This window comes from Labeo rohita, chromosome 13 (genome assembly GCF_022985175.1).
Source record: "Labeo rohita strain BAU-BD-2019 chromosome 13, IGBB_LRoh.1.0, whole genome shotgun sequence".
Taxonomy (NCBI): domain Eukaryota; kingdom Metazoa; phylum Chordata; class Actinopteri; order Cypriniformes; family Cyprinidae; genus Labeo; species Labeo rohita.
In genome coordinates this window covers 20,591,849-20,613,750 of record NC_066881.1, presented here as the reverse complement: position 1 = coordinate 20,613,750, position 21,902 = coordinate 20,591,849, and the positions used below count along the sequence as shown (strand labels likewise).

The window sequence follows — 21,902 nt, the reverse complement described above, 5'->3', positions numbered from 1 at the left end:
TGTCACATGATCCTTCAGAAATCATTCTAACATGCTGATTTGCTGTTTAAGAAACATTTTTTTATTATTACTATCAATATTTTTGAAAACAGTTAAGTACATTTTTACAGGATTCTTTGATGAATAGAAAGATCCAAAGATCAGCATTTATCTGAAATAAAAAGCTTTTGTAATATTATACACTATACTATTCAAAAGCTTGGAGTCAGTATAATTTTATGTATTTTTAATACTTTTATTTGACAAGTATGCTTTAAATTGATCAAAAGTGATCATAAAGATATTTATAATATTACAAAAGATTTCTATTTCAGATAAATGCTGTTGTTTTGAACTTTCTATATATCAAAGAAACCTGAAAAAAATTTACTCAGCTGTTTTCAACATAATAATAATAATAATAAAGGTTCAATCATAAAGGATCATGTTCCCGGAGTGATGATGCTAAAAATTCAGTTCTGCAATAAATTATTAAAAAAAAAAAAAAAAAAATGGTAACATTACATTTTACAATATATTCAAATAGAAAACAATTATTTTAAATAGTACAAATATTTCAGAACGTTACTGTTTTTGAGGTACTTTGGATCAAATAAATGCAGGCTTGGTGAGCAAAAGAGACTTTTTTTAAAAAAAACATTAAAAATCTTACTGTCAAAAAACTTTTGACTGGTAGTGTAGGCTATTAAACTCAAAAAATAAAAATCATTTATCATAATGTCAGTCAAAACCATTCTGGAACGACATGAGAATGAGCAAATGAACTTTAATTTTTACATTTACATTTACATTTTCATTTAGCAGACACTAATTTATCTAAAGCCACAGATTCATTCATCATGAAGAGACAAATAAACACAAGATATTGCTCGTGATACAAAGTGTCGGACATCGTTCAGATTAGTACAAGATCTGGAGAGTTTTTTTTTTGTTTGTTTTTTAATCCTAGGAATTTAAAATGTTATACTGAAAACATAAATATTATAGTTATTTGAGACTTCGTTTGTACATGACATTCTTCACAGAATCACAGACTTTGTACAACGTGTAGTTCCTTTAACTACCAGACGATGGTGTTAAATGACAACTTACATTATAAATTGGATTGAAGTGCACTTTTGTCTCAAGGCAAATATTCTACATGTGAATTTGTTTTTGTTCTAAATTTACATATGACATAATGGTCAGCTAATCCATATAAAACTAATTTCACGTGGGAAATACAATTTTCCAAATCCATACGCAAGACGTAATTCTTCCTTTAAATAACTTATTGTGCGGAACTGATTCATAATAAGTTGGACTGAACGAATGTCTGTCTGCCAATTTATTTGGTGTATTGTTAAGTGCTGAAAAAGCCCTCGAATTGCTCTAGGGGAAGATGGAATAGATACTCCGAGCAGAAGGCAATATATGATTACATGTCTATTCAACCATTTTAACCAAATGATGAAACAGGTCTCTTGCTCAAACCAAAAAGCCCACTGCAGCTGCCGGGGGCGATATCCAGACACTAAAAACCTTTTCACTCTCTCTCAATCGCTCTTGCTTCCTCTCCAGGGCATTATGAACACTTTTATCTCCGAGATAAACGGAAGAGTGCATCCTCTCCACATCTCTGTAACAAGTCTATAAAGACTGAGGGGAAAAGGTTCTTCACCCTGTAATGCATTTAATATGTCTTTAAAAAGCTTCAACTGGCGATACCGCAATCTGATTGCTAAGAGAATGAAATAGTTAGCTCTTGGCTTCAACTTTGATTTAATGATTTAATGCGGAGATGATCCTGAAGGAGAAAAAAAGCCATCATTTGAACTGCACAACCATTTTCAAAAGCCACACAAAAAACACACGTGTCTTGTTAAACTAGGAAATATAATTTATTGCATAAAAATTATATTTAGTTACAGTAAGAAGTCTAAACATTTATGTACAGTATTACTTTACAGCATTACATGGAAAAAAAAAAAAACCTCATGACTTCTTCTGTACCTTCTTTGATATAAAATAACATCTGGAAAAAAAAAAAAGGTTAAGTTCGGCCACACTTGAGTATCCATAAACAGCAACTACCATCCAGAGAGAAGCAAAGCCCATTCAGCTTTACATGTAACATGTTCAAAGGCGTTTTCATGTAACATCGACCGAGAGACGACCATTTAAAAGGTTCAGAGTTCAGAATCCATCAGGGATTTTCAATGTTCTTTGCAGCCTTCGTCACGTAGAGGGTTAAAAATAATCCTCCGGACAAACTGTTCATTGTGAGGGCGCAAGCGACTGCCCGAAAGCTTCCTAAACACATAAGAAGGAACGACACAGAGGTCATGGATCCCTGACCTGCAATTACAGTCATTTTGTTTGCATTTATTACGGTTGAGAGGCCTAGGAGGTCCAGTTTCCCCCAGCTTAGTTACAGCAGTGATCAGAAGAGGGAAAGTAGTCAGATTCCTATTCCATGTACTTCATACACGAGACATCAAGACGTCCACAGATTCACTTTTTGTTGTGCACTTGCATAGTACTTATAATGGGAAACGATGAATAACAGATGTGATGAAGCCTGTTCATTCATATACACTGTAGCACTGACTGGTAGGTTGGGGTAAACAAGCTCTCTCACAAGCACACACACACTCACACACCTCAGTTATTTAATTCACACCTGAACAGGCATGGACAGATACTGCACTTTCTTGTTTTATTTGTTGCCAGACATTTTAACACTTGAGAAAAAAGTCAAGAAATAAAAAAAAAAAAAAAAACAGAAATGGACCAACATCCACTTCAACTGATTATATGACTTCTGATAATAAGCGGTACATGGCTTTCAGGCTTACTCAAGGGAAACCCATTAAAACCTGAAAGTCAAAACAGACAATAAAGAGCAAGTGGGTCATACTGCAATCAACAGAGCACTTACGCCACCTCTCAAGGCTACTATTTATAATTTAAACAGCACGACTGACTGGCATCAAATCCCGAAAAGGGCTTTCTGCCATCCGCGCAATTTTCATCCTATTTAACCAGCGCAGCATATCTGCAGTACGCGTTCCCAAGAAGGATCAAAGCACATTTAACCTCAGCGTAACATTTCGATTTCATCCCATCTCAGTTTCAATGACCAAAAAAGTCAGATTTTATTTGTGAAGTACATCACAAAACCTTTAAAGGAGAAGTCCACTTCCAGAACAGAAATTTACAGATAATGTACTCACCCCCTTGTCATCCAAGATGTCCATGTCTTTCTTCCTTCAGCCGTCAAGAAATTGTTTTTTGAAGGAAGAATTTTAAACTTCCAAAATGCAGTTTTAATGCGGCTTCAAACAATCCCAATTGCAGTTGTAATTGATCCCAGCTGAGGAAGAAAGGTCTTATCTAGCGAAACGATCGGTTATTTTCATAAAAAAAAACAAAATAAATTAAATACTTTTAATCTCAAATGCTCGTCTTGCTCTTGCTAAACTCTGTGTATTATGGTTCAAGACAGTTGTCGAAAAACTCCAATCGTGTTTTCTCCCTCAACTTCAAAAATCATTTCAAAATCATCCTACATCGCTGCAGAAGTACCGACCTAGTCTTTGCAAAGTAAATATGCAAAGAAGATCAAACACCCTTAACAAAAAAGGTAAAACAGCGATATAGGACCATTTTGAAGTTGAGGGAGAACATGAGATGGGAGTTTTTCGACATACCCTAACTGTCATGAACCGGAAAAAAAACTGTTCAGGCAGAGTGAGACAATCGAGCGTTTGACATTAAAAAGTATGTAAATTGTATTATTTTTATGAAAATAAAATTTTGGAAGTTCAAACTCGGGGCACCATATCAGTCCATTATCTGGAGAAAAATACTGAAATGTTTTCTTCAAAAAACTGTTTCTTTACGACTGAAGAAAGAAAGACATGAACATCTTGGATGACAAGGGGTGAGAACATTATCTGTCAATTTTTGTTCTGGAAGTGAACTACTCCTTTAAATGCATATTTATACTGCAGTCCTGCCTAAGTTCGGTCAGAGACGAATGCAACGACGCAAAATGATGCAAAAACAATAATCCACAAATAGGGATAATAACTTAAAAAAAAGTCCGTTCCCTATAGGAAACTAATATGAGTTTATCAGAAATCGATTGAATGTAAAAAAGAGAGGCTAATGAAGATATAAGAAAAAAGATGAAAAAATCCAGCAAGAAGTTTGGTCCTCTGCTAACGAGAACGCACAAATCCATTCCTGTATGCTATTCCAAAAGACACACACAGAAAATAACGCTTCAAACTAAAGTCAAAGTGAAGCAACTCTCTGAAGCATGTGGTTTGTTTCAAGTGAAATCATGAAAGCTAATTTTAGTGCAGATGATCTTAGCTCCTTGTAGGCTGCCTGTTTTCCGGGTTTCCATCTATACTCTTGTTTATTTGTGTGCAAGCACGTTTCCTGAGGAGCTTGGCGCACTGCTGTTTTACCGGACGCAGAATCTCAGTGTCTTTAAGCATCTAGCGGTCGCTAGGAAACAAAGCCAGCAGCTTGATGTGCAATGGCGTTTGATCGTGTACTTTCACACTTGGTATGTGTAGCAGGGAATCAGTGTGTATCAGTATGATGCAACTATCATTTAATCATGAGCCGATCGGAACCGTGCCAGCAAACTCAAGCCTTCCTTTTCAAACAACATCTCTGTTTTGCGATTGCAGCTTCGTCACATTTGCTACATTTCGATATGTATTATTCGGAGATCATCCAGAGCGCCCGACCCCAGCTCATGGGCATCGCAATCCTTGGAATATTCTGCATGAGCACAAAGGAACTGAGGTAAAAGGCAAGTTGTAACGATGCACTGAACGCAGTTTCCATCCGCTTGCATTTATTCTAGGTATTTAGTGGCCCTTTTTGCACTTTTTGATTTGCCGATCAGCAATCTCCGTCCGTCGTCATGACAACCAAGACCTCACTCTTGCCCATCTCTTCAAGAGCTGTCGCTAGGGAGACCAGGTCTGCGTCACCCTGGTGACAAGCTTCCCACAGGTCTAGCAGCACACCTGTGGGGCTGGGTTTGGTTGCAAAGTAGTTCAGATACCTGAGGGAGAGATGTGGAAAGTCATCTAATGTGTATATATATCTATTGTGAATATATATTATTTGGTGCTGTGAAAGATGCAGGCTAATACCTGTCGAAGTCCAGCCTGCGGGCCAGCATTCTCCAGTCGCAGCCGCGTGCGCTGGGAGCATCCAGACTGGCACAAATTTTCTGGCGTATGGAGACGGGCAGTCGGAAAGCATACGGGCCCACTTGAGACGAAGGCAGACACGAACCGCCTGCTGGCAATGGTGAGTGGGGGGGCAGAGTCTGAAAAGATAAAAAGACAAACACAGAGGAAAACAAGTCAGTACCAGTCATGTTTTTTTTTTTAAGTTATTAAATCATACTTGGCCATAAATAATGTATCTACATCCTGCTGTTTTCTGTACCTCTTGGATGTCAGTGTTAAGTTGGAATATCTGTCCTTCCCCTTCCACCTGTCTGACACAGATCTTGCAGGTGAGCTGGGAAACCACCAGGCTTCCTCTCTCCAGACTGAAGGTGCAATGCAACGGTCGTTGACTCCCACTCCAAATGTGGTAGAACGGGATTTCCTGGGAAACAGAATACATGCATTTAAGAGAAAATAACATTTTGAATTACATCTGTGGGTGCTCAAATAGGTAACATTTTAATAATACTTGAAATAAAAAGGTAAAATAAAATGGACACAGGGGCGCCATCCGATGACAAAAGAGGGGGAACGCGATTACTACCGAGGGGAACGTGACCGCCATTTCTACTGAGGGAGCATAGAATTCCCATGGAAGCCCATTCCACCACTGTATAATAAAATAAAAAAGATAAATGTGACTTTTCATCTCACAATTTTTATTCTCAGACTTTTTATTCTCAGAATTGTGATACAAACTCGCAGTTTTAACAGAATTGTTTATATCTTACAATTCTGAGAAATGAAGTCAGAAATATACAAGATATAAACCCACAATTCTGAGAAATATAGTCACTATTCTGACTTTTTCTCTCACAATTCTGACTTTTTTTCTCAGAATTGTGATATAAACTCGCAGTTGCAAGTTATAAAGTCAGATTCTGAGAAATAAAGTGGCTATTATGAGAAATAGTCAGAATTGCAAGATACAAACTCACAATTCAAACTTTTTTCCTCAGAATCTCATGATTCTGGCTTTATAACATGCAATTGCGAGTTTATACCACAATTAATTGTGAGAGAAAAAGTCAGAATAGTGACTATATTTCTCAGAATTGTGGGTTATATCTTATATTTCTGACTTCATTTCTCAGAATTGTTTATATCTTATAATTCTGAGAAAAAATGTTAAAATTGCGAGTTTGTATCACAATTCTGAGAATAAAAAGTCAGAATTGTGAGATGAAAAGTCACATTTATCTTAGTAGTGAAGTACTTTGCTGTAAAAGTACTTTTCAAGTGTCTGTACTTTATCACAGTGTTTTTCTTTAGAAAACTTTACTTCCAAAGCATAATATTGCACTTTTTACTGCACTAGGTTTCATTTTAAATATCATTTAATACTTAATTACATTAGAAATCTATTACTTTTTTACTTTTACTCAAGTAAAAGTAATTCAAAGATTTACTTGAGTACTACATTTTTAACGTGGTTAAGTATTAAAAGTAAAACAAACAAACTGTTATTTATGAAATGTAGTGCAGTAAAAAGTATGACATTATGCTTTGGAATGTTGTGAAGTAAAGTTTCTCAAAGAAAAACACTCTGATAAACTACAGATACTTTTTAAATTTACTTGAGTAAAGTAAAAGTACTTCACTGCTGTCCGCCTCTGCACATAACCAATAATAACATAAAATCTCTCACCTGATACTTAGCCAGGAGTTTACTTCTCCAATGAGAATGAGGAATGTCATGGATTGATAGCCGCAGGTTGTGGTAACTGTCCTTAAACAGGAGGGGTTTGGGATCCTCTAATAAAACCCCACCCAGACTTCGCTCAACCTCTAATACTTCCTACAAGACAAGACGACAAGATTTCAGCTTATTTCCAAACAATGTATTAGCATTTATTTGCATTATAAGGAGGAGGCACACTGACCTTAAGGGCATGTGGGGTGTCCTGTATGCAGTAGACCCTCAGGCTATAGTCCAAGGAGAGGCACGGAGCCCGGGGAGCAAAGAGAGCCAACTGCAACCTCTTACAGGCTGGCCGAGGGGGAGCCGACTGTCCCACCAGACCATACGTCCCCAGCTGCTCCATCAGAATATGACAGCTTTGCTCCTCCACCTGTAGATAGCATGGTGTTGACAGACTCTCCTCTCCCACAGTCAGCACCTCCTAGTGGACGGGTAGAAAAGAGTGTGTCAGAATATGCATCCTAAAATGCTCCCCACCTTCCTGCTTCACTGATTCTCTGTTATTATCAAAGGATCTAGGCTCTCTCATTTTTGACACATCATCCTCACCTCCCAGGCGCCTTGATGGTTCTGCATTTTGAGGGTGAGGGTCCAGTCTGGGAGCTCTAGTTGGGCGCAGTGAGGCAGAGTGAGGACTACAGGTCTGCTCAGCAGCATGCCAGAGGGCCCACAGCTCACCACCGGACTTAATACCGTCTGACTACCATCTGACGGCAACCTGACACAAAACACAGAGCAAGACAGGTTAGCAGCTCTAATTCACAATGACATTCATGCCACTAGCCAATTTCAATACAAATTAAAGAGCACAACATCAAAAACACAACAGTTTGTGCTCTCTCATTTAGAGTAATCTAAGATTGACATTTTTGAGGGGGGAAATAGTTCACACAAAAATGAAAATTCTGTCAATAATTACTCACCCTCATGTTGTTCCAAATCTGTAAGGCCTTCGATTATCTTCAGAACACAAATTAAGATATTTTTGATGATTTCCGAGAACTTTCTGACCCTGCATAGACAGCGACGCAACTACCATGTCCAAGGCCCAGAAAGGTAGTAAGGACATCGATAAAATAGTCCATGTGACATCAGTCGTTCAACGAAAATATGAGAATACGAGAATACTTTTTGTGGGCAAAAAAAGATTTTATTCAACAATTTCTTGTCTTTTGTGTCAGTCTTCGAAGCGCTTCACGAGAGTACCATAGCGCATGCAAGGAGAAGAAACTGTTGAATAAAATTGTTATTTTTGTTTTTGTGTCTTTATAAAATTGCGGTTGAACCACTGATGTCACGTGGACTGTTTTAACAATGATCTTACTACTTTTCTGGGCCTTGAACATGGGAGCTGCTTTGCTGTCTATTCTGGGTCAGAAAGCTATTGGATTACATCAAAAAAATTTTCATTTGTGTTCCGAAGATGAACGAAGGTCTTACAGTTTTGGTATGACATGAGGGTGAGGAGAAGGACTATGGTTTTGGCTCTGACAGTAATTATTATTGTTTTGAGAAAATTTATGGCACCTACAAATAGTGAGAAACACAAAGCTTGCATTCTGCAAGCTCTGAAGGCACAGTGATATTTATATATTTCATTTTTGACAATAAAACAAAGACTGTAAAAAAAGAGAGAGCCTCAGCAAAAAAAGTCAGAGCTCAGACAACCATTCAGTGTTTTCAAGACATATTTGTTTGTTTGTGTTTTTCCACTGTGTCATAGTTTTGAAATGTTATTTTCTCTCTAGCACTGCCATTGAGGTCACAGTGTTTGTGCAGTCAATATTGCTCTGCAAGGGCTGTTGAGATGTCTTGAACTGGACTATTCGTAAGTAAACAAAGTGACAGATAAATGCAAGTGCTATATGTTGGCAAATGACAGTGTGATGGGGCAGGGCACTGAGAAACAGTTTTAAGTGGCTGACTTACGTTGTTTTCTCCCATTTGTTAATAATGAGATACATCTCGTAGAACTTGCCCTGAGGAATCGTCCCTGGTGGAACCAGCAGGCTCACCCCTGGCAGAGGAAAAGGGGATTAAACAGAGGGAGGATTAAAAAACAATATGATTTTTTTAAATTTAATAGTTTCAGTATATCATTACAGTATTTTGGCACTGTAATGTGAGCTAGAAGGATGTTTGCAGACATTTTTATAACCTATTTAGCAAATCCATGTGTGTGCGAGTGTGTGTGTATACACACTTTAACTGCACCTTGCAGAATCTGCAAAATGTTAATTATTTTACCAAAATAAGAGGGATCATTCAAAATCCATGTTATTTTTTTTAATACTGACATGAATAAGATATTTCACATAAAAGATGTTTACATATAGTCCACAAGAGAAAATAATAGTTGAATTTATAAAAATGACCCTGTTCAAAAGTTTACATACACTTGATTCTTAATAAACTGGATTGTTACCTGAATGATCCACAGCTGTGTTTTTGTTTAGTGATAATTGTTCATTAGTCCCTTGTTTGTCCTAAACAGTTAAACTGCCTGCTGTTCTTCAGAAAAATCCTTCTGGTCCCACTATTTATTTATTTTTTGGTTTTTCAGCACTTTTGACCCTTTCCAACAACAACTGTATGATTTTGAGATCCATCTTTTCACACTAAGGACAACTGGGGGACTCATATGCAACTATTACAGAAGGTTCAAACGCCACTGATGTTTTAGAAGGAAAAATGATGCATTAAGAGCTGGGGGGTGAAAACTTTTGAACAGAATGAAGATGTGTACATTTTTCTTATTTTGCCTAAATACCTTATTTTCTCATTTAGTACTGCCCTTCAGAAGCTACAGAAGAAACTCCCATGTTTCCCAGAAGACAACATAAGTTAAATTTACCCTGATCTTCAAATTCAAAAAGTTTTCACCCCCCCGGCTCTTAATGCATTGTTTTTCCTTCTGGAGGATGAGTGAACTTTTGAACCTTTTAAAATAGTTGTATATGAGTCCCTCGGTTGTCCTCAGTGTGAAAAGATGGATTTTAAAATCATACAGTCATTGCTGGAAAGGATTCAAATACTCAAAAATGCTGAAAAAAACAAAGAATTTGTAGGACCTGAAGGACAGCAGGCAGTGTAATTATTCAAGACAAACTAGGGACTCATGAACAACTATCACTAAACAAAAACACAGCTGTGGATCATTCAGGTAACAACACAGTATTAAGAATCAAGTGTATGTAAACTTTTAAACGAGGTCATTCTTATAAGTTCAACTATTTTCTCTTGTGGACTATATGTAAATGTCTTTTATGTGAAACATCTTATTCAGGTCAGTACTAAATAAAAAATAACATGCATTTTGTATAATCCCTCTTATTTTGGTAAAATAACATTCTGCAGATTCTGCAAGGTGTATGTAAACTTTTGACTTCAGCTGTGTATATATATAAATTAAAATTTGCAAGAGCATCTGTGGATTTGACTAACATATGTGGATATCATCAAAATAACACTAAAAAAGTGTCTTTAAAGCCTATTACCTGTATTAGGTATGGTGAGACGACCACCAAGAGAGCCTAGTGTGGCGCTTGCACTGTGACTGGGCTCCCTAGGCAGCGTATGCCCGTGGTGGTCTTTAGGTCCAGAGCCCACGGTCTTCAGGCTCATGATCTCCCCATCAGTAGAGCCCGGGCCTGCTGGCAGCTCGAGGGAGGACATGGTAGAGGAGTTGTACACCTTTATCTTCAGGCTAGGAAGTGGGTCCAACAGGGGAGACGTAGTCATGGGGATCTTATGCTGAGAGTCCAGGGTGGCCTGCTGCAGTGAGAAAAGCGGCCCGCGGAAGGTTCCGGCACTGGCTGTGAGGTCAGGAGGGGCTGTCGGATGCAGTAGGTGTGGATTATCTAACAAAGTAGAGAAGCGAAAAGAGAGAAAGAAATGTTTCCGGCTAGCTGCAAAGTTACGAGAGGATTTGCCTAAGAAATGAGAGTATTAAAGTGGAGAGGATTTAAAAAGGAAGCCATATAAACAAGTTATAGCAGATTAAATAGTTTCGAGAGCAGGTGACAGCAAGAGAAAGGATTAAAATTTAACACACATGGAGTTTATATTAGGTTTGAAGGTGTGAGAGAAGGAGTGAGAATGAAAAAAGGAAAAGAAAAAAAAGGTGAGAAAACACAGATGTCTCTCACCTTGTCGTGGAGGTTTGTAGTTGCCGGGGTGGAAGGCAGCGGTAAGGGCCGAGGACGAATCTGTGATTTCACCGTGAAGATGACGGCAGCTCCGGCGATAGACCAGGATGCCCACACACAGCACGAGGATCACACACAGCAGCAATGCCCCCACCAGTCCTGCGTACACTGCTAAACCAGCGCCGGAGCCCAGAGCTGAGAAACATACAGGTACAGATTTATTCATATATGCAAACCTGTCACAGATGTATATGAATACATTATGCAACACAAAAGTGTGATCAAAGGAAATGTATAGGTTGGAAGAAGAAGAAAGGTTAGTACCCAGACTTTTAACTTTAAACTATCAACATAAAGCCAAGTAAGGACTGCAGCTTGTTCTGGCAAAGAGTCTCCCACTTAGACAGCAAAATGGCAGTTTGAATGACACATAAAGTGACCACTTGCAGTTTATTTTGTTTCTATGTGTCATTTATGGGGGTTTATATGCTTTACTTCAACTAGGATTTCTAGGAAGTTATGTGGCACTGGCCAATCCAATTGTAATCAGTGACTGCAGACCGCGTTGACTATTAATGATTAATTAATTAATAAAAAAAATATTTCAATAATAATAATACATTTACAAGAATAACAATTAATCAAAAATAATTAGAAAACAATTATAAAAAAAAATAAATAAAATTGTCATAAAAAAGAAATTCCCAAAGCTGCAAAAAATGTCATGACTGTAGATAATTTCAAAATGGGCTGTTTAATAAATAAATAAATAAAGTATTTAAGTAACCAATAATCATAAATAAATAAACAGACAAATAAATAAAATCTCATGCCTGTAGATAATTTAAAAATGGACTGATGTATAAATAAATAAAGTAACCAATAATTATAAATAAATAAATAAATAAAAAAGTCTCTCATGCCTGTGGATAATTTAAAAACGGACTGTTTATTAAATAAATAAATAACTATATAAATATGTAAATAACCAATAATCATAATAAATAAATTCTCATGTCTGTAGATAATTTTAAAAATGGACAGTTAAATAAACAAACAAATAAATAAATAAATCAAATATGTAAGTAACCAATAATCATAATGAATGTAGGTAATCATGCCTGTAGGTAATTTAAAAACTGTTTATTAAATAAATAAATAAGTAAATAATAGTAAGCAATAAATTAATAGATAAATAAATTCAAAGCTGTACAAAACTTGCTCATGTTCTTTTTTACTTTTTTATTGAAGTTTCATAGCGCTGGCCAATCAGATCGTAACTAGTGATTGCAAACACTGGTTGCTATTTTTGTGGTCAGTAAACAGATTGTGGTGGTCTGTGGATAATAATATGGGTCTAAAAGTCCAAAATATGAACCAAAGTATGAACAGTTGGGGGTGCTGTGGATCCAACAGTGCACTGTGGGACTCTCATTGCGACTCTTGATCCCTGGCTCTCTTTTATTCAGCCATCGCTGAATTAAGTACTATATTTACATACCATAGTATGCTATAAAAAGGCTTCAGGAGAAGAGGAGAGACAGAGGTGATCACATAGGTACTGTACTCAAGAGACACAGAGGAGAAAAACGAGGAAGAGAGCAGATGCGTGTGAACAGTAAGAGTGGGCAAAAGGGCTCACGTGGCAGGACGGAAGTGAATCCGACAGCCGTCTTAACTTATTATAGCAAAAGGAACCAAGCCGAATTAGGTGTGTTACTTTTTGGTCTCTCAAGTGCTGAATGTCACATTGATCTCAGAATATTAGCATCACTTGAACTGTAAGCTACACTATTGATCGCTCTGGGCCAGTAAGATGCACAGTCATTAACTTCAATGTCTTCAAAAAGCACTCTATTTCTGAACCAAAGATTGCATATGTATTATACATTATCTTCCAGGAATGCATATACACATTTTCCTGTGTGTGTTTGTGTGTGTGTGTGTGTGTGTGTGTGTATAAATTGCATATGCTATTCAGAGCAAATCAGTGTAAAGTCATTATTTTTGTTTTCTCTGTGCACAAAAAGTATTCTTGTAGATTCATAAAATTAGGGTTGAACCACTGATGTCACATGGACTATTTTAACCATGTCCTTACTACTTTTCTAGACCTTAAACGTGGTAGTTGCATTGCTGTCTATGCAGGGTAAGAAAGCTCTTGGATTTGTGCTGCATATCCAGAGATGAACAGGACAAAAGTGACAGACTGAAACAGTAAACACAAACACGCATGATCATACTTATAAACATCTATATAGATTAATATTTCCAGTCACTTTTCCTTGGGTTTCCCAGACACAATCACATAAGTAGCCAGGCGTACAAAGAGAGAGGGTGAAAAGTGAATGCAACAGAGTGTCAAATAAAAAACACTGTTATTAAAAGGAAAACTTACGATGGTTTGCTTGTTCAATAGAAACCTTTTTATCTGTTAGAAAAAAGGGCAAAAACAAAGAAAAAACAAGAAAGAATGAACATGAGGATGGATGAGCAAAGTTATGAGCGTAGATCAGAGATGACTGCAAATGAAAGTGGAACAAATAATCAATAAATGTAAATACAAGACTCAGCAAATGAAACATCAAAGCGTAAACTCAGAAATCATAGGTTTACGGCAGGCTGAGCAAAAGTAAATATCTTAGAGCTCTCTAGGGATGTAGGCACTAGAGGAATCATTTGTGAGGATATATATATATATATATGTGTGTGTGTGTGTGTGTGTGTGTCAATGCTGCATTATTGATGCTTGAATCTGGGTTGTGCTCCAAGTTTAAGCCCAGACAGACCGCACTAAAACTTGCAGTCTGCACTGTGTTCTGGCTGAATAGTGTGTGCATATGTGAGTGTGAGTGTGTGTGAGCAAGCTATTGATGTTCTCCTGAGATAATTCAATGCTGTCAGCTGTGCTCTTCCAAAACCAGCCCTGGGATGAGCACCCAGTGTCAAGATGAATCTGGCTCACCATCACATGGCTGATGTGTTTCTTCACTTGCTAGTATTAAAGTACATTTTGTCTGGCTGCTCAAAACTCACCGTTTACCCTATTGTCCATCTGTCCTCACAGCCATGTGCTAACTCATTTTCTAAGGGTGTGAGGACTAGTGTTATTTTTTTTTTTACTAAATTAAATTTAGAAACACTGCCTTGCCAACTAGCTGAAACTTTGGTGAGGACTGGGTTTATATATCTGTTCTCCATTTTAATATACTTTTACATGTAAATTATTTCTGTGATGGCAAAGCTGAATTTTAGTAATTTTGTTGTGTTATTGTCAGTTGCCGATCAGTACAATCAGACTTTTCTGCTCATCAAGGCTGTGTTTATTTGATTAAAATAATGAAAAAAACTGCAATATTGTGAAATATTATTGGAATTTAACATAGCGGTTTCCTATTTTAATTTACTTTAAAATAAAATTTATTCCTATGATGCAAAGCTGAATTTTCAGAATCACTACTCCAGCCATCAGTGTCACATGATCCTTCGGAAATCATTATAATTTATTATCAATGTTGGATAACCTGTCATTCTTTTTTCAGGATACTTTGATGAATAAAACATTTTAAAAAACAGCATTTATTTAAAATAGAAATCTTTTGTAACAAACTACATTACTGTTCAAAGTTTGGGGTTAGGGTTAGAAATAATTCTTTTCTTTCTTTCTTTCTTTGAAAGAAATTCATACTTTTATTCAGTAAGGATGTGTTAAATTAATAAAAAGTAATAGCAAAGACTTATATTGTTTGAAAAAAAATCTATTTTGAATAAACACTTTTGAACTTTCTACTCAAAGAATCCTAAAAAAGTATTATAGGTTCCAAAAATATATTAAGCAGCACAACTGTTTTCAACAATAAAATTGCATTTTAAATTGCAATAATTGCAATAATAATTTTTTTTCTGTATTTTTAATATAAGATTTTTATTATCAGGTTAAACTAACTGAAAATAAGAATAAGCTAATTAAAATATAATTAATGAAATGTTTTTTTTTTTTTTTTTTTATTTCAGTTTTTTTTTTTTTTAATTTCAAGAATTGTTTTATGGTTTTAGTTAACTATAATAATCCTGATGAGGACACTTTTTATATGACTGGCTGAATCATGTTTCTAAATTTTCATTCAGGTTTAGATTATCAAGTTAACCCTTCAACTGTCCCTCCCATTTTTGAACACAGACATAAAAATGCACTATCCAGACTTTTTTATAATTCATGAATGAAAACATTTTGTAATATGATTTTGATGTACATTTTGCAATGTCTGATTTTAAAAATGTCTTTTAAAGGATGAATTTTGAGATTTTAAGTTTTGAACTAATATATAATTTCTTATGATTTCTAAATTGTAACAGGGAAAAAAGCAACGAAGAAAGTGTTTTGTGACAAAGGTCAGACCTCACAATATAATGTAGATTTTTTAAGTTGCACTCTATTAATCTATTACTTTTCCTACGTGATTTGTAACACAAAAATATAGGATTTATTTGTAATATGGTGAAGTAAACTTAGGCATCCCACAGAGGGGATGGTGACAGTTAAAGGGTTAAACTAAATGAAAATGAAAATAAGTTAATTAAAATATAATTAATAAAATATATTTAGTTTCTTTGTTTTTTATTTCAGTTAAAGGTTTTTTTTTAATTTCAAGAATCAAATTAAATGGTTTTAGTTTTAGTTAACTATAATAATCCTGATGAGGACACTTATTATTTGGCTGGCTGAGTCACGTTTCATTAAAGCTGACATTTTGTCACTGATGATCCTGGGTCACGTGACTTACTGCGGGCACAAAGTCCCTCGGTGCAGTTCTTGCTCTCCATCATGCTGCCGCTGCAGTGACGTCCTCCGTTACGTGGCGGTGGCGCCTGACATTCACGGCTTCGCCAGTGTGTGCACTCTGTCCCACACGCTGACCACTTGGCCCACTCCGTCCAGCCTCCATCCACTAGGAAAACACGTAACAAGCAATTACGCAGTGGATCATGAATCTATTACTGGACCATGTGAATTTGTTAGTGCCTATATAGTGTGTCATGTAAGGTTGCGACAGATGTCAGCCTTCACCTGGACAGAGGGTGGTGCAGGTGACTCTCTGGAATGGCGGGCCATCACAGAAGGCTCCTCCATTGAGCGGTGCTGGATTAGTGCAACTGCGTGTCCGTCGCTGCCAACCCCGCCCACACTGAGCATTGCACTCTGACCACTCTGTCCAGGATGACCAGCCCCCACTCACTAAGGAGAGCCAGATACACATGAGACACTTATATAATGACGTGTTTGCTCTGAGAAAAAAAGCAGGCTGTTAGTCATTTCACAGTGAACATTATAGACTGACCAATAAGAAGTGAGTAATAGCAATTCAGAGAGGTGTGTATTAAATATTCATAAACACTAGGGGTGATACTACTTTTCTTTTGTCTAGGGAACTTTCCCTTGACAGTTTCATTCAACGATTCAGATCGCTGCGGGGATTCTGATTGGTCAGTTGGTTACCGTAGACGATGAGTGTGGCAGTGCTGCTACGTCGCTTAGCGACAACATTGCGAGCCACGCAGGTGTAGTTAGCCGTGTCAGAAAGTCGAGCCTGCTTGATGATTAGGTCATGGTCGATGGTAATTAGAAAGTTAGAATCCAGTGCCGGGTCAATGAGCTCTTCGTTCTTCAGCCAGTCCACCTGTAGCATTATAAAAAAAAACAGTCCATTCATTTTGAAGAAGAACGATGTGTATCTGGACCAAAATTGCACTTAAATTTGAATAGAAAATTAAAAAGCACCAGCCATGTTTTGAATGCAAAAAAGGTGTAACGGTGGTTGCAATATTAAAATACCATTGCTTACGGATTTTACTGAAACTTCAAGGAATCAAACATTGTTTGTTTCTTCAACCCAGTTGGAGGTTGAGACAATAACAGAAAGGATAGGAAGACGATATGGCACCTCAGCAGGCGGGATGCCCTCTGGTGGACGACACTGCAACAAGACTTCCTGCTCCAGACGCACTTCCCTGCCAAGTGGCTCCTGTTCAAAGTTCTTCCTTAGGTCTGGTAAACACAGAAAAATGTATTCTTTTTTTAAACCATAACAAACAAAAAAGTGTAAGTGTTTCATTTTTTAATTCTAAGCAAAAAAATGCTCGTGCTATGGCCTAAAAATAGCACAAGCAAAAATAGAGAGTGTTCTGTAGTCAGAATACTAGGTTTCTCTTCAGGTTCTGTCTTTTAAATGCAGAGCGGCTGCCTAAGAAGGCATGTCATACCGACAGATCACATAAGCTGCTGAACACAAACTCACAGGCGATGCGGACGTAAGCCCGCCGGCTCTTTGTGGTGCCTGCCGAGCTCCAGGCAACACACTGGCACCAATAATCCTCCAGTCCAAACAACTCCTCTACCTGCGTCCGGGAGACAGAGATATCTACTTCTCGCACTACTAGACCTAAGACAGGGAGGAAAATAAAAGAGAGGAAAACATGAAAATATCAGTCAAGTTTTAAATGTATGCATTCGGCAAGCCCCAGACTGTGCTTTATTTATAGTAATACACTGCCATTTGAAACTTTGCGAAACTTTGCGATCAGCGGGATTTTTAATGTATTTAGTTTAGTTTCTTTTGCTCACCCAGGCTGCATTTATTTGATCAAAAATACAGAAATATTATTACAATGTAAAATAATGTTTTTCCATTTTAATATACATTAAAATATAATTTACTCCTGTGATGCAAAGCTGAATTTTCAGCATCATTACTCTAGTCTTCAGTGCCACATGAAATTCAGAAATAATTCTAATAGACTGATTCGTTATCAGTGTTGTTGATAAGTTGTGTTGCTTGATATTTTTTGGAACCTGTGATCCTTTTTTCAGGGTTTCAAAAAGGGTTTTCAAAAGTTTTCAAAAGTCTAGGGTCAGTACATTTTTATTCTTTCTTTTTTTTAAATAAATTAGTACTTTAATTCAGCAAGGATGTGTTAAATTCATATAAAGTGTTAGCAAAGACTTATATTTTTAGAAAAGATTTATATTTTGAATAAATGCTGTTGATTTTTTTTGAATCCTGAAAAAAGTATCACAGTTTTCAAAAAATAAAAAATAAATAAAAATATTTGGCAGCACAAATGTTGCCAACATATAGAAGTCTAATAATAAATCAGCATATTAGAATGATTTCTGAAGGATCATGTGACACTTAAGACTGGAGTAATGGCTGATGAAAATTCAGCATTGCGTCACGGGAATAAATTATACTTAAAGTATATTTAAATACCATTATTTTATATTGTAATAACATTTTACAATATTACAGTTTTTTTTTTTTTTTTGGTATTTTTGATCAAATAAATGCAGCCTTGATAAGCATAAGAGACTACTTTAAAAAACATTACAAGTCTTACTGATCCCAAACTTCTGAATCAATTACATTGATGTATTTAGCAAATATAACAAAAATATTTAATAATAAAATATATATATATAATAATGAACATACAACATAATACAAATATAAATGACAAAAAACAACATAATAAATATATTAATAATGTAATATAAAATCTGAAAAAATGAATAGACATTAAACAACAAAAATTCTTGTTTTTTTTTTAAATGTTTAAAAAATACAAATTATAGTTATATGAAATAATAAAAGTTTTGAATTAAAGGAGAAGTCCACTTCCAGAACAACAATTTACAAATAACGTACTCACCCACTTGTCATCCAAGATGTTCATGTCTTTCTTTCTTCAGTCGTAAAGAAATTTTTTTTTTGAAGAAAACATTTCAGCATTTTTCTTCATATAATGGACTTCTATGGAGCCCCAATTTTGAACTTCCAAAAAGCAGTTTAAATGCGGCTTCAAATTATCCTAAATGTAGTTGTAAACGATCCCAGCCAAGGAAGAAAGGTCTTATCTAGTGAAACGGTCGGTTATTTTCAATTAAAAAAAAAAAAAAATGTATATACTTTTTAATGTCAAACGTTCATCTTGTCTTACTCTGTTTGGACTGTTTTTGTTCCGGTTCGTGACAGTTAGGGTATGTCGAAAAACTCCCATCTCATGTTCTCCCTCAACTTCGAAATTGTCCTATATCACTGTTTTACTTTTTTTGTTAAGGGCGTATGATCTTCTTTGCATGTTCACGTTGCAAAGACCGGGTCAGTGCTTCTGCAGCGATGTAGGATGATTTTGAAATTATTTGAGGCAGAAAATACGATTGGAGTTTTTCGACATACCCTAACTGTCTTGAGTCAGAATACACAGAGTTCATGGAGAGAAAGGCAAGACAAGCGTTTGAGATTAAAAAGTATTTAAATTACATTTTTTAAAATGAAAATTATCGGGATCGTTTACAACCGCATTTGGGATCATTTGAAGCCGCATTTAAACTGCTTTTTGGAAGTACAAAATCGGGGCACCATATCAGTCCATTATACGGAGAAAAATCCTGAAATGTTTTCCTCAAAAAACATCATTTCTTTACAACTGAAGAAAGAAAGACATGAACATCTTGGATGAGAAGGGGGTGAGTACATTATATGTGAATCTTTGTTCTTCTTTAAAATAAGCTGGACAATTTTGATTATACCAACAGTGTGACTGTCAGTCAAAATAATTTAATGTACATTTATCGGAGCAAACAGTTTCGCTCATTTTATGATTCAGTTAGGTTCCCTCAAAGATCTTTCAGACAAAGGTGTGTTCAATGCTACAAACGCATACTATAAAGTACACTAAATAATGGCTTTGACTATTTCAGTCATTCGCACTGCATGGGAGTGAGTGGGCACTAAAGTGTTCTCTTAGCATGATTTGATTGATTTCTTTGTGATTTTTTGCTATTCCTTTGTATTTTCATGTTTTAGCTTTCTGTTTAACACAATTTTAAAAATAAGTGGATATAATGTAGGCTGATGGCTTCTGCAAAAGCATATACCATTGATTACGAAGTACACAGTAGGTCTGTCTTTAAAGGTTTATGCGTTTGTTCAAAATCAATTCCCCAATGGAGAAAATGAATGGTATTTTTTTTACCTCCAGAGCCTGACTGTTTGACTCAACTCAGGAATCAATCTCTGAAGTGGCCTATTTTACAGCACTTTACCAAGCCAAGGCCTGGTACCCCACTAGACACATTTGAGATGAATTACAACATCTAACTTACTGTTAATGTCTATGTTTTAGACATTAATGTAATGTTCAACAAGCACCATGTCCATATGGCAGACCTTACCTGTGATAGGGTCCAGACTCTCCTTGGTCACATGGTCATTCTGGTTCACCCATTCTCCGTTGCATTTGAAGTATATCTGCGTGGCCGGAGCAGCCTTGCAGGAAAGTTTGACAGGTCTGTTTTTCACTATGAAGGCGTCCTCTGGCTCACTCTGGAATTCCGGCAACGGTTCGGCCGGGGCAGACGGAAATGAGTCCGGGAGAACTTCGCTGTAATCGCTGCCATCTACATAAAACAAAGAGAGAGAGAGAAAGAGGTAAGAACATGTACGTTTATACGAGTAAGCATGTATCTGTCACAGCAAATGAGTTCGGCCTCAGGGGTAATGGAGAGACAGTCGGTGTGTGTTGAGAAAGACTCGGTCCCTGACATTTCAAGTATACTCTAGTAATACAGCATTTGCTTGTCTCCGGCTCAGTAAAGCATCCCTGGCGAGTCCACACAGAGCCAAGATGAAGGTGGGGGAGCTTGACCTTCCATTGAAACGCCCAGTGATCACACATTATCCCCTGACATTTTCCCAGTGACAGATCCCTCCCAGCGCGGAGCTCATCCAGGGGCCTGCGTGTTTCACGGCTCCGCACCCAGGCCCTGTCACCTCCAACACGACAATGCTGTTAACCTTTCAAGCATTAAAAGCTACACAGGCTATTGACTACAGAGTGAAAATGAGGTCTGTAGACACCGGCGCCGTGGGGCGAAACGGGAAAGTTGTTGGTTTGCACTTTCTGTGATTTGTAGCACACGCTTCTCAGAGCTGACAATAATTTTTTAGGTTTGTCAACTGTGAAATGCTATTTTTTTGACTAACCTTAATTATACTGGGGTGATAATGTGCTAAAACTTGAAAGCATGTGTTCAGAAAAGCACATGTCCTTGGGTTTTTACATCTAATTCAATGCAAGTTTAATGCACTATGATTTCTGTTCTTCGTTAGTCTGCAATATTAAAATAATAGTCCATGTCAGGCATAAAAATTCATCTCAGAGTAGCTCTTTCATTGACAGGCGTAATCACAAATGACAACAAAGGCAATTACAAACAAAAATAAGACTCCGATGGAGATGACACCTCCTTTTGGCCGTGACAGGGGAGAGTTCACCCATTAAACTGCAAAGGCTCTCATGGTTGAAGGCACTGCTTGAGTTTAATTATCACGCACGTACAACTGTCATCAACAGGCATTGTAATGATGTGACTAAAATATTTCTGACGGCATAGCTTATCTTGCTGCAGTGCAGGAACATAATTTAGTTCTCATTCATATCCTGAAGCAGGTTGGACTCCAAATCAGCAGCTGGGCCATCACAGGAATAAATTAAATTTAAAATATTTTAAAATAGAAATGCTTTTTTTAAAAAATGGTAATAATATTTCATAAAAGTACAGTTTTTACTGTAGTTTGAGCAAATGCATTCTGTTTAAATATATACACGTGTGTGTGTGTGTGCGTCAACATACAGTTAAATGTTATATGATAAATTAAATATTTAGTAATTTTTTCTTATCTCTTAACTTTGTATGTCAGTAAACTATAAAACCAATTTACCAAAAATAAATAATTAAATAAATAA

At 36.5% G+C, this 21,902-nt stretch overlaps 1 protein-coding gene across 2 annotated transcripts in view; it reads right to left on the bottom strand.

The window, feature by feature from the left end:
* Positions 1-1,952: 1,952 nt before the first annotated feature.
* The window catches only part of unc5b (unc-5 netrin receptor B), a 69,206-nt gene continuing 49,256 nt past the window's right edge, over positions 1,953-21,902 (bottom strand). Inside the window, exons 2-17 of one of the 2 annotated variants that reach the window (XM_051126686.1) lie at positions 20,329-20,553; positions 17,393-17,536; positions 17,039-17,142; positions 16,594-16,774; positions 16,165-16,332; positions 15,881-16,045; positions 13,495-13,527; positions 11,097-11,291; positions 10,446-10,808; positions 8,878-8,965; positions 7,498-7,666; positions 7,130-7,369; positions 6,895-7,044; positions 5,464-5,628; positions 5,163-5,341; positions 1,953-5,071 (exon numbers count right to left, since the gene is read on the bottom strand). In XM_051126686.1, coding sequence (XP_050982643.1) covers positions 4,906-5,071; positions 5,163-5,341; positions 5,464-5,628; positions 6,895-7,044; positions 7,130-7,369; positions 7,498-7,666; positions 8,878-8,965; positions 10,446-10,808; positions 11,097-11,291; positions 13,495-13,527; positions 15,881-16,045; positions 16,165-16,332; positions 16,594-16,774; positions 17,039-17,142; positions 17,393-17,536; positions 20,329-20,553 — 2,735 coding nt within the window. In that variant the 3' untranslated portion in view covers positions 1,953-4,905. The remainder of the gene's footprint in view (positions 5,072-5,162; positions 5,342-5,463; positions 5,629-6,894; positions 7,045-7,129; positions 7,370-7,497; positions 7,667-8,877; positions 8,966-10,445; positions 10,809-11,096; positions 11,292-13,494; positions 13,528-15,880; positions 16,046-16,164; positions 16,333-16,593; positions 16,775-17,038; positions 17,143-17,392; positions 17,537-20,328; positions 20,554-21,902) is intronic. The other variant, XM_051126687.1, reaches the window with a different exon arrangement.